General features: G+C 46.8%; 1 protein-coding gene across 2 annotated transcripts in view; it reads left to right on the top strand.

Moving 5' to 3' along the window:
* Positions 1 to 301: 301 nt before the first annotated feature.
* ALDH1A3 (aldehyde dehydrogenase 1 family member A3) overlaps positions 302 to 20,152 on the top strand; it is a 29,860-nt gene continuing 10,009 nt past the window's right edge. The window contains exons 1-7 of one of the 2 annotated variants that reach the window (XM_077317358.1): positions 302 to 459; positions 7,382 to 7,486; positions 12,249 to 12,389; positions 14,586 to 14,715; positions 15,694 to 15,755; positions 19,178 to 19,306; positions 20,000 to 20,113. In XM_077317358.1, the coding sequence (XP_077173473.1) occupies positions 358 to 459; positions 7,382 to 7,486; positions 12,249 to 12,389; positions 14,586 to 14,715; positions 15,694 to 15,755; positions 19,178 to 19,306; positions 20,000 to 20,113 (783 nt within the window). In that variant the 5' untranslated portion in view covers positions 302 to 357. Of the gene's footprint in view, positions 460 to 1,327; positions 1,586 to 7,381; positions 7,487 to 12,248; positions 12,390 to 14,585; positions 14,716 to 15,693; positions 15,756 to 19,177; positions 19,307 to 19,999; positions 20,114 to 20,152 lie in introns of those variants that run through there. The other variant, XM_077317359.1, reaches the window with a different exon arrangement.

Below are 20,152 nucleotides of genomic sequence, written 5' to 3'. Positions count from 1 at the left end.
TCAGGTGCGCCTCGCTCGGCTTCTCTCTCGGCTCCGCCACAAGCCCCCCCAGGACCGCGGAGAGTCCCGGGGGGCGTCTCCAAGCAGGCTTCCGGACAGCCCTTTCCCTCCTTCCCTGCCAAGCGGGCTCGGCCAGGTGGTCTCCGCGGGAGGAGCGCCTTTGCGCGCAGCCTCGCCGGACGAACAGCTGGCTGCGCCCTACCTGCCTGCCTGGCGTCCGGAGCGGGGTCGTGGGCGGGCCGGGGGGCGGGCCGGGCGCCGGGGGGAGGTCCGGCGCGGGGAGGCGGCCGGGCATAAAGGCAACGGGCCGGGCGGCGGGGCGCGGGGGCTTGGCCGGCGTCGGCGAGAGGTTCAGGGATGGCCACGCTCAACGGGACAGTGGCGAATGGGCAGCCGGAGAGGAAGGCGCCGCCGGCGCTCCCGCGGCCCATCAAGAACCTGGAGGTGCAGTACACGAAGGTAAGGCAGGTGGAGGAAGAGCCAGGGGGGACCAGGAGCCAAGGGGCTAGTCCTCATGCTGGACTAGCCTGCCTAGACGGGGAGAGAGAGAGGGAGAGGGAGAGGGAGGGACCCTCCTCTCCATGGGGAAGGTGCCCATGCAGAGCAGCCAAAGCAGAGTCCAATAACACCTTCAAGACCCACAAAGATTTATTTCTACCTGTCCATCTAACCTACCTACCTACCTGCCCATCTGGAAGTGCAGCTTCGGCCACCTGTGTGTGGTTTCTGGGCTGCCTTCCTGAATATCTGGGGTCTCTCTGGCAAGGTGGTTGTTGTGTGCAACCCATCGCGACCCCATGTACAATGGTCCTCCAGGCCTTCCTGTCCTCTACCATTCCCCGGAGTCCATTTAAGTTTGCAGCTACTGCTTCAGTGACTCCATCCAGCCACCTCGTTCTCTGTCATCCCCTTCTTCTTTTGCCCGCAATCACTCCTCTGGCAAGGTAGCTACTCTCAGATGTGTCGTTGACAGCCCTGGGGGGTTATTTCTGGGTTGTTTTGGTTAGATCGGTCAGGAGATGGAGAGATAAGGTCCCTTAGTGTGTTCCGGGCTATGTGGGAATCTCAAATCCAGTTTCCTGATTGGAATCTGACTCTTTCTTGGGGTCATTTTTGAATGAATTAAAATTTCCCATGTGGCACAGGTGTCCTATTTAAAAACGGCTCAGCACCCTTTCAAGGGCATTGGATGGCACGGTTTCAGTGGAACCGTCCTGTAATTCTGCCGAAAGCCATCGCTCCATCCCTGTGGGGTGACAGTGTTATGATTCAAACTCGGGGCTTCTTGGCTGATTCTTTGAGTCTGATTTCCCTCTGTTCACCGCAGCATGCCAGTTCTCACTAGATACATCTATTCTCCAGCATCTGATAAAGGAACAGGGACTTGACTGAGGGCTGCAAAGCAAAACCTAGATTATTTCCCTTCGCCCGGGGTGGGTTTTATGGCCAGGTCATGCTCTGTACCTTCACAACAGCCGTAGCTCTCTTTGCCCACAAGAGGAGTGGCTGAATGACTGCAGAATTTCCCTGCACAAGAAAGGACGGGAATGAAGGCTGGCTAGAATGGAGCAGAATCCGTATGCAGGTTTGGCATTTGTTATCTAAACGTTTTCTTGGGAATCTGGTTGTTCGCTGGGTGTAGAAAAGAGAAAAGGTTCTCCTCGCACGAGGGGTTACTCGGAATAACCGAGAGGCAATGCAGTATTAGATAAGGGCTTGGAATCTTGTCCTGACCTCAGCAGCAAAGCTCAATTGGTAAACCTGGATGTTTCCCCTTTGGAAAAGAAGGTAAAAGCCCAGCGACACCTTAAAGATGGATCGCGTTTTATTTCAGTGTGCGCTTTCGCGAGGCGCTGCTCGCTTCATCCAATATGTACAGCTGTAGCATTTTTTAAAAGAATGGTCATAAATATTCCACCTGGGGATTATGCACGGCAGAGGCTACGTTGGCGAGAGCCCAAGATTGCTGAAACTTCGGTCTTGTGAAGGCCTGGCTTCCGTCGACGTTTTCAATGGAAGCCGTGCCTTCCCAAAAACAGCGACACTTTTTATATGCCTTGAAATTCACAAAGGAAAACGGTGTACGGGGCATTCTTTTAAAAATTAATTGTCTTAATAGGTGGGTAGGTTGCAAAAGAAATCAGAGGCCTGCTTAAAATGTAGTGCTGGTTCGCTCCATGTCAAAATAGCAAATGGGGACGAGAAAGCCCAGAGTCACAGAAGAAAACAGAGGTTAAAAGGTAGCCTTGGAAGAAAACAAGGAGGAAATGATGTGTGTAAAATGTGTCTGCTGTTTAAGGAAGGATGTAGCAATTTCTGAAAGGTGAGTGTGTGTTTGGTACAAGGAGGCATTCTTCCAGCCAAAAAATAAAATGCGTACAGATCTTTATAGACGTATGCATGCACAAATCTGTTGGGAATTTGGTTTTTAAATGCACTGATAGTTTGTGAGCCGTCCAATGTGATAATAAATGCGTCCAGAAACATTGTGGGATACCGCCAAGTATTTGGGAAATCAAGGCGGAAGAGACCCTGCAAACTCCAACCAATGTCAAATGAACTATTGTTATGCTAAATAAACTAAGAATTATTCGTGATTTCTACCCGAGAGTCATACTAGAACTGTATGAGAGGTGTCAGAATTTTTGTAATATTTAATTACTAGAGACTAATTTTTAGTCTATTGGCTGCTTTGGATTTACCCATGTGTTCAAAGAAGCTTAATTTTTAAGGCATTTACAAAACTGAGAATCTCAATCTCCACTTGAGTGCCTTTCCAGGGACCTAAAAAGAAGGGGTATGAAGAACCAATAATCAGATTAATCTTTTTTAATGGCATGGGTGTTAAATTAATTCTGGTTTCTCCTGGTTCTTAGCAGAACAGGGAGATTTGCGTGTGTGTTTACATTTTCTTCCTGCTGGTCTAATACGCAGGCAGAATCAAAAAATCAATAAGTTTTTCTTTCGTCATGAACATTGAAGTGCAGTTTATACAGCAGTATCGCCCTCAAACTCTCATCTTTAAGTAAGGCCAGAATTTGTGGTCAAACACATATATAAATACAGACTTCCTAGGAAGGGCCCTTTCAGAATGGGACCATCGTCCTGCCATAAGACCAGAGCAACAGTCGTCTTCCCAGGTAAACTGAAACAATGGGTTACCTGGCTGTTGTGTAGAAAAGAACCCTTCTAGTCAGCAGAAGGCTTGGTGGTGGGAGCCAGAATAGGAAAGGAAGGAAGGTGGGAGTGATACTTTAAACAGTAAACGTACAGAAGAAACTGGCAGGGAAGGACAGGAAAACGAGGAGAATGTAGCTGGGAAAGGAACTGGGAAGACTCAAAGGACACGGTGCTTGGAGAGCTGGGACGGCTCCTACTCACTCTTTGCCATCGCTAAGCCGAGGGAGAGCCAAGAGATTTCCAGTGAGGGCGGGATACAATCCTTTGTGCGCTTACTTAGGAGCAAGCCCACCTGGATTTAGCAGCCTCCGTTGGGTATTCTAGTAAGCCCAGTAGAAAGGAGAAAGCAGCATGAATGTTTGAGGGATTTCAGATGTTTGTAGTGCAGCATTCGGGGACCCAAGGTGGCTAATGGTGAGCACAGCAAACAGTGACTTTGGTCCAGAAATGCACAAGTGGAAACATAAATGGGCTTAGCGGAATTCCGCTTGCCCAAGATCTTTGTGTAACCCCTGGTGCACCTCTGTTTTGCAGGGCCAAGTGGGGACCCAATAAGTTTGAATTTGCTTAGCAAAAAAGTTCTTTCTCTCTCTCTCTCTCTTTCGAAAGCTCACACCTTGAATAAATCTTTGTTGGTCTTAAAGGTGCTACTGGATTCTGATTTTATTGTCTCTCTCTCTCCCTCTCGTTTCCGATTGAAGCAGAAGTTATAGACTGGGGCCCAACACATTTGACGTAATTTTATGTAACCAACACTAAAAATCCAAACAACAACTCCGGCTCTGACTAGCAGGTTGTTTCCACCTTTGTCCCAAGCTCAGAGTATCCTGAAGTCCTGCGGAACTGTTCTGTTTTGCACACTTCCCAGAAAGCTAAGAGGGCAAGAACCCCCAGGGGAGTTCGCAGCCCCTGTAAAGGCCAGAGCCCAGATGTGGCCTTGAACAAGGGGAAGCTGATGACAACTGTGTTTGTGAAAAATCAGGTTGTTTAAGCATCCTTGTAAATGACAATACAGGTTTCCAGGATTCTCCCCTGTTTTGCAGAGTTCTTGATCTGTGCATAATCCAGCTACTGGTTTTTAAGCTACATTTCTTACAGATTTTTTTTTGGGGGGGGGGATAGGCGTGTTAATTTAAAAAGAGGCTGTGTGTTCTAAAAGTAAGGTGATGCACTGGAAGATAATGTGAATCCGGAGTAATGTTTGGCAGTTATTTTTGCTACTGATTGCTCACGGAGATTTATTTTTATCCTCCGTGCATGTAGCAGACAGATAGTATTCAGCAATGGTTTGATCTGCATCTATGCCTTAGACTTATGATGAGCATCACGGTTATTTACTGCCTGGCTTTTTTACGGAGCTTCAAGATGGACTGCAAATCTTGTTTCTTTACACGGCAAACGTTACAGGGAATGCAAGTGTTAACATGCACTCTGCCCAAGCATGTGCGCACACCAGTTTGTGAGAAAGAGCCAATGCTTTATCACTCTAGACATGAAACCAGGGGCCAGTATCTGGATAAATAAAATAACTGTGAAGTTTGGATCACACCATAAGGTGCACATTGAATGTAACACGAGAATTACTCAACACAGGTATGGAGAAAAAGGAAGCATACACTGACTAGACGTGCCTTTACTTTAACTTCATAATGAGACACTCAGCGTTCCCGGGTTTCATTTACAAAGGGAATAAAGCTTGGTTCTTTGTTACAAACAGAAGTGTGTGTACATGGAGGTTGTACCATTGTAACTTCGGAACTGGTCTTGTGTGCTGTTCTTTGGGGCTTAAGCTTTCTAAATGACGGTTCTTTTTAAAAATATCTTTTGGCGAGGAAAAAAAATATGCACGTAGATTTCTACAGCCTTAACTTCTTCAGGCATCTGCCGGTCCCTCACGGAACAAAACTCAGCTTGTGCTTACCTTGAGATCTTCAGGATGCTTACTGGCAGGTTGTGAAAGAGAGAAATTTTCTCCTTTACTTGCTGAGGTTTGCTCCCTTGCAGTAAAACACCTGAAACCTATTTTACTTTTCTGTCAGAGAAGCAATCCTGGTTCCGACAGGCTTCATGTGGAACTGTTTTGAGCACTTAGTTAAAAGGTAAAGACGGCCCCCGTCATTTGTCTACTTAAAGTCCAAATAATTTTTTTAAAATCACAATAAAAATATATTCAACAAAAAGGTAACCCCCACCCCGAAACCTGCCACTTGGATCAGGCCCAACTTTGGGGAACCATCTGAGGCAAATAAACTTTTTTTTCTTGACGGGGTCAAGAGAAACCCCATTTAAATCTATTTGGAAACTAGAATTTGCTTTATTTGTAAAAAGGCTCCATTCTGCAGCCTTCTCAAATTATTCCTGATTTCTACCCGAGAGTCAAAAAAGGACTTGGAAGCAGAGGGGGGGGGGGAGCTTCCAGAATCAGGGCTGGCCGTGTGTGTTGCAACCCTTGCATTGTGATGAGGAACATGTTGGTGAAAACATCCAGGTGAATGTTCACGGTTGTACCTTGTTAACAGAATTGCTTGTGTTGTTAATGAAAATGGTTCTTTCCAGCTAACCAGGGAGACCCGACCTTTAGTGAAGCCCAGCGTGATACTTTCCCCTGGACAAGACTTCTTAGAAAGATGAAATGGCCCAAAACATTCATAACGATCTGGTTCTTCACTTCGGTTAAGGCAGGTCTGAAGAGCTCTAGTAGCTCACGGAATCCAGGATAGCCTTTCCAGCTTTATCATTTATTTATTTATGTTTATTATTTGTTAAACTTTTAGGTCACCATTCATGGCCTCCTGGCTCATGACTAACAACAATAAAAAACAGTAAAACCATTGAACCCACAATCACAGCCGAATCCTCCCCATCACCCTCTCCTGATCTACAATTGATCTCCGGAAATGATGAATTACGGGGCAAGGTCTTCTGTCAGCCAAAAGCCTGGCGGAAGAGCTCCATCTTATAAGCCCTGCGGAACTGGAACTGTTCTGGCAGGGCCCTTAGCTCTCCAGGGAGCTCATTCCACCAGGCAGGGGCCCGGGCTGAAAAAGCCCTGGCCCTGGTTGCGGTCAGACAAGGCTTCCCTTTGGGCCAGTTTCAATTACGACTGTGGAATCACTGTGGGCATCTCTTGTGGTCTACCAAGGGCTGTTTTATGGTTGATCTCAGAGGGCCAATCTAGATGTTATGTCTGCCATGAGTTAGGCTGGGGGTTCCCTCACCAGTTTCCATATGGTCATGATATCAGGGACCTGCAGTATGTGGAGCTCCACAGAACAGTTGACAACCTTCAAGTGGAGTCTGGAGATTTCCCAGAATTACAGACTACAGGGATCAGGTTCCCTGTGAAACTCATTCACGAGATCGGCAAGGTTTTGAGAGTCAGATCTCCTTTCGCCGGAGACCATCTCGTTGGTTGTGCTAATGTGCTACAGGCTCAAATCTAGCTGTCCTATTGCGGGCCAACTCCCTCTGAAGCCACTTAGTGAAAATGGCTGTTTTAGACCGTTTCAGTTAGTTTTATTATGGTCATAGACCAGCACAAGATGATGCAAAACATCCATTAAAACCAGGAATTAAAACATCTTAAAACAGAGCAATACAAAATAGAATACATAACAAGAACGTTCATAAACACAGCTGTCCAGTTCACTTGAAACAGACCATTCTATCACGAATTTTGATCACTCTATAGCAGGGGTAGTCAAACTGCGGCCCTCCAGATGTCCATGGACTACAATTCCCATGAGCCCCTGCCAGCGAATGCTGGCAGGGGCTCATGGGAATTGTAGTCCATGGACATCTGGAGGGCCGCAGTTTGACTACCGCTGCTCTATAGGTTGTATCATTATCTATATCTGCAAGCAGCAGAGAAATGTAAAATTCTCCTGAGCGCCCTGGGAATCTGCCTAACAGTGGGAGAATTAGACTAATTTAGACGGTGGTTTTGGTGGCGTTAAACGTCTCCAAACCCCAATTGCCCCAGAGTCCATTCCCAAGCTGGAGTCTCTTATTATTTACACTGCAGGCCACCTTGGCTACCTGTAAGGCCGGAAGGCAGCTGACAGATGCTAGTTCAAACCAATAAACATCCCGTTTGGGTTTCATGGGAAACGAGCGTGTCTGGAAAGTGGCATTTCCTTCGTTCTTCACGTCATACTGACTCCTTTCTCTCTCCCCCCCCCCCCCACACCTTCTTCTTCAGATATTTATTAACAACGAATGGCACGAATCCAAGAGCGGGAAGAAATTCTCAACCTATAGCCCTTCGAGGGCCGAGAAGATCTGTGATGTGGACGAAGGAGACAAGGTCTGTTCTCCCTGGGGGGCCTCAAAATGCAAGGACCGGCTGCTCAGTCGCATATCCCTCGAACGAATGGGAGGGAGGCAGGAGGAGAATGTGCCCAGAGCCACTCTGCTCTTATGCTTAAGTTTAATCCTCCCTGGGCGCTGATGGGGGTGGGGGATAGGGTTGCCCGATCCAGGCTGGGAAACGCCTTGGGACTGAGCGTGGGAGGGCAGGGACATCCGTGGGGTGCAGTGGCCTACAGCTCACCCTCCAAACCATCCGTTTTCTCCAACTCATCTCTAGTCTGGAGATGAGCTGAAAAGCCAGGGAATCCCCAGGTCCCACCAGGAGGCTGGCATCCCTAATTTGGCTGAATTCAGCCTGACATTGTTTCTCTGGGATAGCGATGTTCCTAGAACCTCGGCTTCTGGGATTCTCCATCTGGGTTGGAGCTGTTTTTCTAGAGCTGCCCTGATGGGGCACGGAGGGCTTCTGAAAAGCTCTCGCTGGTTTTATTTCTACACTTTGTAGTTTGGACTGCCCAGGAAAACATTCATTCGTGACCTCTTGCTTTTCTCTGTAATGAAAAGGGAGGGTGTCGAAGTCTTCCTTTATCTAGGGCGCCCAATACCTCTCCTGTGTGGGGCAGGAACATCAATGCGATGCCTGTTTTATGCTTTACGGGGCCACGCCTGCGGGTTCTTTGTGTGGGAGGCATGAAGAGCATGTTAAGTGTTCCTGTCATGAACCAAGCGGTCGAGACCCAGCACACTCACGCCATAGACATCACCAAAGTTCTTTTTGCAAAACCAAAACAAAAAACAACATAAAAATCTCGCCTGGAGATGGAAAGGAAAACCTGCTGCCTGGGAGGAGGATCAGCCTTGGAGTAGGAGGGAGACTGAACAAATCTCCATCAAACAAAGTCAGAATTGGGTGGGCATTTCTTGGAGTTTGTTGGTATGGCCCATACCAAGTCAGCAAGCAGGCAAAGCTGTCGGGCGCCATGTTTTCTGACCATGCTGTGGATTTTTACATTTATAGGAAGCCTTCTTCAACATATAAGGATCTCAGGCTGGTACTCGTAGGTTGCCTGGCTCATGTTGGGAAATTCGTAGGGAGGGTGGGACTTAGGGAGGGACGGAATCTCCATGGGATATGGCAGCATAGAATCCACTCTTCAAAGCAGGGGTAGTCAAACTGCGGCCCTCCAGATGTCCATGGACTACAATTCGCTGGCAGGGGCTTCTGGGAATTGTAGTCCATGGACATCTGGAGGGCCGCAGTTTGACTACCCCTGCTTCAAAGCAACCATTCTCTCCAGAGTCTCGAAACCAGTTTTAATTCTGTGAGACCTCCAGACTTCAGCTGGAGGTTGGCATCCCTGGTGGTGGAAAGTGTCATCGAGCTAGGGTAGGAGTAATCCGGTTCAAATCCCACGCTGCTATGGAAGCTTGCTAGGAGACTTTGGGCCGGTCACACCCTAATGGATTGACATGAGGCTAAGGCTGAGCACGTTGGGTCCATGTTGGGGAGAAACATGGGGCATGGGTGAGGTAGTAGATGATTCTGTTACCATGGGTCGGACCCACCCAGCTTTTCCACTCAGTCTCACTCAAGTCCTCACTTGTGGCTTTTTTAATGTGGTTTTTGTGTATCTCCCAAATAATCTTTCTGGCACTCCAAGGGGTCTCCACCTTCATTCTTTGCCCCCAAAAGACTGTGGTAACACAGTCCTCACCTGAGTTACACCACTGTAAGACTATTTTTAAAAAATACATCCTTTGTATCCCACCTTCCTCCTTCGTGGGAACCCAGAACATCTTATTCAATTCTTCTAATCTTCGTAACAACCTTGTGAGTTATCATAGGCTGAGAGTTCCCTTGGCGGGGTGGGAATTTGAACTCGGTCTCCTAGATCCTAGACCAATTCTCTAGCCCCCATGACACGCGGGCTGTCTTACAAAATCTCTTTCCAAAAACTTCATTCCACAGCATTAATAAACAATTGCGCCTACCTGGATCAGCATCAGGCAGAAAGCTTGCATTTCCCCCAATCAAAACATGAGGGTTTTGCCCCGGCTGATAGCTAAGATGGCTCTGATGTTCTTTTCTCCTGCCAGCCACAAACTAGAGTTACGCATGCAACCTCGGTATGGCGACATCCGTGTAATCCAACACTGATTAAGAGCCGGGTGGATTAAGAATGGAATTTCAGCCTTGCCCATAGTGTTTCCTTGTTTGTGAGCGTTCCAGTTTGGGCCTCTTTTATTTTATTTTTGTAGAAAAATATTATTCTTGTAACTGAGAGGTTACGTGGGCCCGGCCTGACATTTCGATTGAAAGATTCCAGCTGAGTTTGGCCGCTTGCGTAATAATGACTACCCAGCCCTCCAAACCGCATCGAAGGTATTTAAATAATCTGAATGCGGCAGAGTTCTGTCCAGATCTGGGGTAGTCAAACTGTGGCCCTCCAGATGTCCATGGACTACAATTCCCAGAAGCCCCTGCCAGCGAATGCTGGCAGGGGCTTCTGGGAATTGTAGTCCATGGACATCTGGAGGGCCACAGTTTGACTACCCCTGGTCCAGATCTTGGTGGCATGGGAGCCTGGCCAGGGGGAAGGGGTCTGTCCGTTCTGGCCTGGAATTCTGTCCATCCTCTCTGCCTTTGGGAAAATCGCTCACTTTGCACATTCTAAGCTGCGAGTGTGTTTTGCTCCACAATTGATTTGAAGACTAGGTGGACACCAGTCCAATGAAGAAAATGGGAAGGGGGAACACAACTGGTTCTTGTAGGGATTTGTGAAACCTCAATGCGTTTTGCATTGAGCTTCTTCCGTAGAACGTTACTTTCCCTTCTGGAAGCACTAAAATGGGTTTCACAAATATTAAAGATTATTTTCCTGCAAGCACCAATTCCCCCCCCCATTTTCCTCTCAGTGGATTGAAAAGTCCTTTTCTCTAGCGACAGCTCCAGATCACATTCGTATTGAAGAAGAAGAAGAGTTGGTTCTTAGATGCCGCTTTTCCCTACCCGAAGGAGGCTCAAAGCAGCTTACAGTCGCCTTCCCTTTCCTCTCCCCCACAACAGACACCCTGTGAGGTGGGTGAGGCTGAGAGAGCCCTGATCTTACTGAAGAAGAAGAAGAGTTGGTTCTTAGATGCCGCTTTTCCCTACCCGAAGGAGGCTCAAAGCAGCTTACAGTCGCCTTCCCATTCCTCTCAGAATTGGGTGGTATTGCGTTTTAGAAAAACATAAAAGGAGAGCTGAAACTCTCTGAACCTTCACATTCCCTCCCCCAAATTCCCCGGAATTTCCTAATCAGAAGCTGGCAACCCCTACCCAAGAGATTAGAGAAAATTGGGGGGGGGATGTCCAGTCTCAACAGCTGCCCATCAGTTTGCTGTCTCTGGTAGGGAGATGAGCCACAATTGGGAGCCTGTCCCACTCGGAACTTCAGAATATCTTTGGAATCCAGATTTTTATCGAGCAGCTAGACTGTCAGTGAACTCCAGAGGAGTTTGCATTTGAATTCGGCAGGGCTATGGATGTGGCCGACCCATTTGTGCGTTTTTGGCTGGTTTGTTTCAAGTATGATACTGGATGTTTGCCGAATCCCCCAGGTATTGTTGGCTGGAGCTTTTCTCCTTACCTCTATTCCCTGTTCGGTGTGGCTGGCTCTGCCAAAAAAACTTCTTGTGAAGGTTAAGGAGGAGAACAGTTTTGGGTCCATCCCCCCCAGGCAAAAAAATGGGATATAAGTGCAGTAAAATAATAAAAAACAGTTTGGCAACTCTAAATACAGAGCCGTTTTTCAAAATACAAATGGGACGAAAGATCTGTTTGGAATAAGGGTCGATAGTGATTGAAATGAAAAAGAATAACAAGCCTGGGGAACTGGAAGGCCTTGTTGGCAGAGTGGATCTTGGAGTGGATTGTCTGAAGTTGCCAACTGCCAGGTGGGACATGGAGATTTCCAAGCAACATAGATCAGTTCTGGAGGAAATTTGGCAGAGGGACTCTAAGGCATGGCACCTGCTGAAGTCTCTCCCATCCCCAAGCCTTCCCCTCACACAAACCTCAAGGAAGTTCCAAACCTGGAGTTGGCAACCCTCGGAGTAAGATGAAAGCAATCCATGTTTTTTGGTGGGTCTGGTCGCACAGCTGCCCAGTTCTGTGTTCTCTCGAGGGTAAAGCCCAGCCGTTTCCCCATGCCTGCAGCCACTGAATGAAGCTTCCTCTTCAGCGTGGTTAAAGAACGGTGGACTCTAATCTGGAGAACCGGGTTTGATTCCCCATTCCTCCCCATGCAGCCCGCTGGGTGACCTTGGACTAGTCACAGATCTCGCAAGGCTGTTCTCACAGAGCATTTCTCCCAGCACTCTCTTCCTACATAGTCCAGGGGGTTGGACTCGATGACCCCTGAGGTCCCTTCCAACTCTATTATTCTATGATTCTACAGGCTGTCTGTTGTGGGGAGAGGAAGGGAAAGGTGTTTCTAAGCCCCTTTGAGACTCCTGCAGGTGGTGAAAAACAGGGGATTAAAAAAGCAATTCTCTTAAAATAATGGGTTGAAGGGGGAACTGAGAAAGGACATCCTCCACTTGGGACATAAACATGGGAATTGCAGGTCTTTCAGTCACTCTGAGAAGCCTGGATATTATTTTTGCAATTGCCCGTTGGCAACCCATCATTACCCTTGAGTACAAATCTATGCTTTCTCTCTTCCGGAATGCTCCTGCCCTCTCCTCCTAGCCCGTTTCTTTGGTTGTTTCCGTAGGCCGATGTCGATAAAGCCGTGGAAGCGGCGAAAGTCGCCTTCCAAAGAGGGTCGGCGTGGAGGCAAATGGACGCCACCAGCCGAGGCAGGCTCTTGCACAGGCTGGCGGATCTCCTCGAGCGTGACAGGGTTGTCTTGGCGGTAAGTGGGGCTGGCGTGCGCACCGGTGCCGAGGGGAGCGGGGAAGGGTGGGGACAAGGACTTGTGAGCCAGAAGCGTTCCCCAATTCGTCTTGGGCCGAGATCCACAAGCCGTTGGGTCCAGAGGCGACCCATTAGTCTGTGGCTCGGCTTCAAGTAGAAGAGAAAAAATTAGTTCTGAAGCGTTTTAGGTTTTTTTTTTCTTCTTGGCATGACCCGGAGAATAAAAGCTAGGCTTTTAAGAGGTGAGGGGGCAGAGAATAGAGACTGAGGATCTGAAGAAATCAGCCAAGTAAAATCTTTTTGGTTGCTGTTGCTAATACAGAATGGCATTCGAGTCCCCCCCCCCCAAATGAAAACGCTTTAAAATATTTTATTTATGGGGGAGAAAGTGCCTGGCCTGCTCCTCTAGGCCTCCGCAGCAGCTTGCAGCCCAAACTTTAAAACAATCAACAACCCTTTTATTTTTTAACCAAAAAATCCAGAATGAAATTAAAATCTCAGCCCCTTCAAAGCCCTGACACATTAGATGCTGCCAAACGCTTGGATGATTAAAGATGTTTTTAACTGGCATTGGGAAAGTGCCTGATGAACATGTGTGCAATGATGTTCCAGAGTTTGGGGAGGAGCCAGCTCACAAATTGGTCCTGCTAGCAGAAGTGTTTTCCTCTGGCAAAAGGCAAAACATGTTCCCGTTTAGGAAATTCCTGGAGATTTGCAGGTAGCACCTTGGGAGCACGGGGTTCGGGGAGGGACCTCAGTGGGGTATAACACCATAGAATCCACACTCCAAAGCAGCCATTTTCTCCTGGAAAACTGTACTCTTTAATCGGAAGATCGGTTTGGAATTTTGGCAGATCTCCAGGCCCCACCTGGAGGCATGGCGTAGTGGGAAAGAGTGACAGCTTCTAATCTGGCGAGCCGGTTTGGATTCCCCGTTCCTCCACATGCAGACAGCTGGGTGACCTTGGGCTTGTCGCAGTCCTGATAGTGCTGTTCTCACAGAGCAGTCCTGTCAGAGTGCTCTTAGTCTCACCTACCTCACAGGAGGTCTGTTGTGCTGAAAGGAAAGGAAGGGGATGGTAAGTCACTTTGAGACTCCTTTGGGGTATCCAAACCAACTCTTCTTCCACCCCCAATGAAGGCAGGAAAATTTTCTTCTGTATCAGGAAAGGTTTCTTCCCCCTCCCTCCAGAGCCACAGGGTCAGACTTCCTGGGTGCCACTGGCCCATTTTAAATTTTAGTTTTATGGTATGAATATAACCTATTTTATGTATGTTATCAAAATATATTGTAAGCCACCCTGAATTCCATAGGACAAAAAGTGGCTAGCAGCTATATTTTAAATAAATAAATTCCCAGGACCTCATTTTTGGAGCAGGGTCTTGGTAGGCACCAGCTGTTTAGATGGAAGCTATTCTTTTGGTGCCACCCACAAGCTGAAGTTAAAAGGAACGGGGATGAATACACCAAGCTCTCTGATCCTGAGTCTGTAGTCCCTAAGTAACAATAGAAAGCAGTGTTCATTATTCGATTAGCCCAGCCTTTTGCAACTTTTTGACCATTGAGAAACCCCTGAAACATTCTTTGGGCTTCAAGAAACCCCAGCAGTGGAGCAATTGTGCAGAATATGATGGGGCAGTATAGCTGGGTACACAACTACTTGTGTAGAATTGCAAGGGTCAGTATCATCAGGGTGTCAGGAGATTTATGACCAGTTTTTCAAAGGCTTAGTAAAAACTGTTTGTTATTTTTTGCATGAGAAAGGATTTCGTTGTCCCTTTCTCCAGGGCAGTGGACAGACAAAAACTGCCACCCCCCGCCCCAATGCTCAAAGGGGTAAAAATAAGGGGGCAGTTTTGGAAGAAATAGAGACGCCCGAAAAGCTGGGAGAGCAAGGGCTACAGGGGGCTGAGTTTAGAAGTTGGTGTTCTAGATCCTCAAATCTTTGAGCAATCATTTTAAATATAGATTATTCCTCTTGGCCCAAGAGCCAAGATATATCAATACCGGAGAGAACAGGTAGATTGCATCCAGGAGCACCTTACAAGATTTTCAAGGTATGAACTTTCATTTGGGAGGCCAAGCTACAAATTGGAAATGAGTGGGGCTTAATCTGTGTCTTGTAGTATCTTGAGAAACATTTATTTAAAAAAATCTTTTGTGTGTGTGTCTTTTTTTCCTTTCCCCTCCCAGACCTTGGAAACAATGGACACCGGGAAACCGTTCCTACAGGCATTTTTCATCGATTTGGAAGGCTGCATAAAGACCCTCCGATACTATGCCGGATGGGCTGACAAAATCCAGGGGAAAACCATACCTGTGGGTAAGCTGGGGTCAGAGATGATGCACTTTGGGAGTTCCTTAAACCAACCAAAATGAACTAATGAGAATGAACAGAACTGGAGTTACACCCCAGTAAAGCCACGGACTTCAGTGAACTTGTGGCTCCACTTAGGTGGCACTGTAAGGGTGTCATTCCAGGGAAGAGCGTTTTGGAGCAGTGCAGTACAGTGGTTAGAATGCCCAAGGAGGGCTTGGAAGACCAGGTTTAAAATCTTCTCAGGTCTATCATGCTCTCCGTGGTAACCTTGGGTCAATTCTTCTCTCTCTGCCAAAAGTACGTCACAGGGTTGTTGGAAGTCTGAAATACGGAGGCGGGAATTGCGTCAGCCATTCTGAATTTTTGGAGAACATTTATGGGTGGGACTTCCTGTTGGACCCATGGGGGTACAGTTGGAGTTAGAGTACATCCAACCTTCCGAAAGTTTAGAGAGAGGCAGCATGCAAACCACTCCTTCCTTTTATCCATCTGTCTTAAATGACATTTTTTAGAAGTCCCATCTGATTCTACCAAAACTGCTCTCAAGAAAATTCTGGTATTGGGTCTCCAATACAGAATCCTAAAGGCCATGCATGGGAGCACTTGTTGCTTAATTACATCATTCAATGGGCCAAATGCAGAGCTTTAAAAAAACGTTTCTCAAGATTGGGGAAAGCCAGGTTCAGATCCCATCTCTGCAACAGATACTGACTGGGTGGCCTTCGGCCAGTCACCATGCTTGACCTAACCTATATTTGAGGGTTGTGGTTGTTGGGAAGATAAATTGGAGGAGAGGAGAGGAGAGCGATGTAAGCCTCTTTGGCCAGGATGGCGGGGTATTAATGAAACCTTCAGGACTTGAAGTCCGCTATCTTCCCAACTCTATGCTATTTTCTTTCCATTATTTGGTCCTGGTATTCTGACTCCCATTAAATTCATGACTCAAGCATAACATGGTCGTCTTCTAAAAATGTTTTGCAGATGAGAATTTTGTCTGTTTCACAAGGCACGAGCCTGTGGGCGTTTGCGGGGCAATAACACCGGTGAGTAGAATGCTTGAGCTGCTGGTCTAGGACGTTGAAGGCCCCTTTCCCGTCATGGTTTTGCTGCCATTTTGAAGGTCCTCTGCTCAGCTGCAATTTTCTCCTCCATTCTTTGATTTAGAAGGAAGGAAGGTGATGTAAGGCTAGGCTAGCCATTTGCCTCTTCTTGGACCCAATCCTCCCTCTCAAGAAATTGGGGGGGGGGGGAAGAAAATAGTTTTAAAATGGCCTCTGTGGTGACACTCTAGGAATGTCCCCATATCTCTGTGCTCTAATTTCCATAGTTACTAAGAGCCATTTTGATATATTTTTATTTATTTATTTTATTTATTTAGATTTATATATATATATATATATATATATATATATATATATATATATATATATATATATATATTATTCCTAGAAAATAATCACCATTGTCCCTTTGTTGGCTTTTGGGGATTTCTTTTTTGACAACCGTTGATAGAGCCCAAGTTTCAACTCTTTTTCCCTTGGATGGCAGAAGCTCACGGCTGAGCAGAAGTAGTTTTTACTTTATACGCATGGATGCAGATCCCTAGCTAGCCTTGCCGAGCATACTGCCAGCGCACCGCTTCTCTTCCACTGCACTATGGCCACTAATCAATTTTCCCCCTGAGTTGCTTTTATATTAATGGAGCCAGGATGAGTAAAGAGAACCTCCATACTCAAAGGCAGTAAACCTCTGAAACCCAATGCTAGGAGGCAACATCAGGGGCATCCCTTAGCCTGTATGACCTGTTGGTTGGCCCTTCAAAGTGACTGGTGGGCTGCTGCATGGCAGACCGCCAGTGTGACCCAGCAGGGCTTTCCTTACATCCTTACGAGTTGCAACAAATCTGTACAACAGCGCTGTACTAAATAAAACCAGATCTGAAGTGAGAGTCAACGTTCCATTTTTATTCTTTAGCTTTAGAAAGGCATGGCCTGTTGATTTATCTACCTTGTTTTTGAACCCAGTGCAGAGTACAAAAAAGTAAATTAAAACCACGTACAGCAGGTGGGTGACGTTACTTGGTGTTGCAACTGGAAACCTTGGTTTGAGTGGCAGTCCTTGGTTTGAGAACCGGTTGGCAATAATTGCACAAGTATGTGACCTATTTTTGCAACTGCAAGGCATAATGTTACTTCCAACTTTCTGAGAAGCACAGGAAACATTCTGAAGAACTCAGGGCAAGGAGCTGATCAGGCGTTCTTTCTGCACTGGGCACCTTCTACCTAACTAGGGTTGCCAGGGGGTGCCACATCACTTCCAGTAAAAAAGGGAAGTAACATAAGTTGCTCTAGGGATTGCTGGAAACTCTGTGGTGATGCTAGCACTGCTTGTTTTTTTTTTGTTTTTGTTTTTAACTCCTGTTCTTACTTGGAGTAACAATGAGCAACAAGAACAGAGAGCCAAGCATCCCCCCCCCCATCTCCACCAGGGGGGAATAGGACCCCTAGACCTAACTATGCTGAGGGTACTTCAGTATGGTTGGGCCACTCTTCTGCAGCGTACTTAATACCATGGTTAATCCAGTGTATTGTGGGTCTACTCTGATTATACTGCAAGCGAAGATCGCCGCTAGCAATTAACTCTGCTTAATCGACAGCAGGTATTTTCATTGGCAAAACATGATTGTAACTAGGCTGAGTATGTTTACACAGCTGTTGGAATAAAATACCACTCAGGGTATTTCCTTACTGCAGCTGGGATGTGGCCAGCATTGTGTTAGAGTAGACAAAGTCTGACATCTGATGTCCCTAAGAAAATAGCAACCCAACACTGATTTGGGTGGGGAGTGTATTTGAAAGCAAACATGTTCTTTTGTTTTCTTTTTATCTGCATGATAAAGGGGATGCGCTAGAAGAAACCTTCTATTTACCAAGGCCTCTTCTTGGCCCCAATCCCCTCTCTCAAGAAATGAGGGGGGAGTGGCCTTTCCCAACCCTACTTGATACCTTTTAAATAGCTTTCGGGACACTTTAAGCAACTGCACAATCCTGTTGTTTGACCCCATCCCCCTCCTGGGACTGATTCAGGAACAAACTGTTCACAAGATGAACAGGAGGGGCTAAGAACCACCCTGAGAGGGGAGCGGGGAGCTCAGGTTATTTCTCAAGTACGAGGTTTCCTAATTATTGGGGGAAATTAGCCTTTAACAGAGCTGTACTAGCGAGAGGGAGCAACTTGGGATCTTGACCAATGTTTATGGGGATTGTTACCTCAGAGAAACTCAAAATAACTAGTCAGATGTTAAACTTTTTATTAATGGGAATAAAGAGGGACTGAAAAATACCAATACAAAGTTGACTAAGAAAATAAAGGAGGAAAAGGGAGGGGGTATTTTTGGGGAAGGCCACACCAGTCATGACTTGGAAAGGTCTGCACTTCGGCAGCAAAATTACATTCATTTCATATATACATACAGAAGACCTCTTGATATAAGACAAAATGCTCCCTATGCTGATGTTTTTGCTTCAAAAACAATGATTTGATGGAATTCTTGGCATTGGAAAGTGGGTGGATTTCCAGGAGACAGATGGCTGTGATTGCTTTACCTGAGATGGACTATAGTTATTAAATGGTTCTTGATGACCTTTTGAATATTGGATGTGAAAGCTATTAATTTTGGGAAAGGTGTGAAATATTGCCAATTCAGGTAGTTGATTGTAAGGGAAGTGAGATTGGGATATTGATGGCTAAGTTGCCAGTTCCTGGGAAACCTGTTGTCCTAAATTAAGCATCCCTCTGGGATGGAGGAGGTTCATTCACACATGCTTAGCTATATGCCCAGGCTTGTCCTAGAGACTGGCTAACATTTGTTTTAGTGTAATATTTAGCCAAACAATGTAGTGCATTTAATAACTGAAGGATATTGAGGAAAGTGTGTTTATGTCTTTCTAACTATAAACTTTCTCTCAATAAGTGGAGGGATCAGCCTTTTAACAAGGTGATACGTGGCATTGCCAGACTAGATCCAGACCCCGAACTGGACTGCGAGTATGGTCCCATTCTCCTGGTAGGAGTGGGGGATCCACCAGTAAAGTTACCTGTTACTGCTATGAGTGGCAGTAGGAGAAATCCTTTTTAAAAAAAATCCCACCATGTTGTATGTGAAGTCATGTCACTTCTGATGAAAAGAGGAAGTGCCATAGGCAAGGTCTAGGAATCAGTGGGAACTCTATGGCTTAACAGTGATTCCTAGAATTTCCAGGGACTCCTAGAGCTGCCTTCTCTCTCTCTCTCTCTCTCTCTCTCTCTCTCTCTCTCTCTCTCTGCATCTTTGTGTGCTGTTGAGAAAAGCCACCAAGTTTTTTGAAATCTCAGACATCCTCAACACAGTGTTGTGCCTACTATGTGAGGGACAGTTGGAACGCGAGAAATGTTGCGAGCAATAAACGATGCTCTTCTCTTCTAGTGGAACTTCCCATTGCTCATGCTGATCTGGAAGATGGCACCAGCCCTGTGCTGTGGAAACACGCTGGTGGTTAAACCGGCTGAGCAGGCCCCTCTCACGTCCCTGTACATTGGGTCTTTAGTCAAGGAGGTAGGTTGGACTCATGCCTTGTACTGAAGTGTGACCATTCGTTGATCAGAATAGTCTCCTCTGATTGGCAGACTCTCTCCAAGGTCTCAGGTAGGGTCATTCACATCACCTCCTACCTGAACCTTTTAAATGCCGATGATGCTGATTGAACCTTATGCATGCAAAGCTGGTATTCTACTGCTGTGCTAAGCAGTCTTCTTGAAGGAAGCTGCGTTCTACCGAGGCTGACCCTTGACTTATCAAGGTCAATATTAACTACTCCGACTGGAAGCCGCTCTGCAGGGTTTCAGGCAGAGGTCTTCTGTATCACTTGTTTCAAGATGCCGGTGCCATCTGCCCCGAAGCCCATTGTGGATATGGTCTATTCCCCCATTTATTCCAGTGCTTGAATAGAGGCAAAGGTATCCCTTGTGCAAGCACCGGATCATGTCTGACCCTTGGGGTGACGCCCTCTAGCGTTTTCATGGCAGACTCAATACGGGGTGATTTGCCAGTGCCTTCCCCAGTCATTATTGTTTACCCCCCAGCAAGCTGGGTACTCATTTTACCCACCTCGGAAGGATGGAAGGCTGAGTCGACCTTGAGCCGGGTGCTGGGATAGAACTCCCAGCCTCACGGTCAGAGCTTCAGACAGCATGTCGGCTGCCTTGCCACCCTGCGCCACAAGAATAAAGCATCCCAATGTCTTTCCAGGCAGGTTTCCCTCCAGGTGTGGTGAACATCGTGCCAGGGTACGGCCCGACTGCTGGGGCTGCTATCTCCAACCATCCAGATGTTGACAAAATAGCTTTCACTGGATCAACAGAGGTAAGGCAAACTGACTCCCTGAAACGAAATGCTTCCTTT

Source organism: Paroedura picta, chromosome 18 (genome assembly GCF_049243985.1).
Source record: "Paroedura picta isolate Pp20150507F chromosome 18, Ppicta_v3.0, whole genome shotgun sequence".
Classification (NCBI taxonomy): Eukaryota; Metazoa; Chordata; class Lepidosauria; order Squamata; family Gekkonidae; genus Paroedura; species Paroedura picta.
The sequence above is the reverse complement of the archived record's forward strand: the minus strand, read 5'-3'. Positions and strand labels throughout refer to the sequence as shown.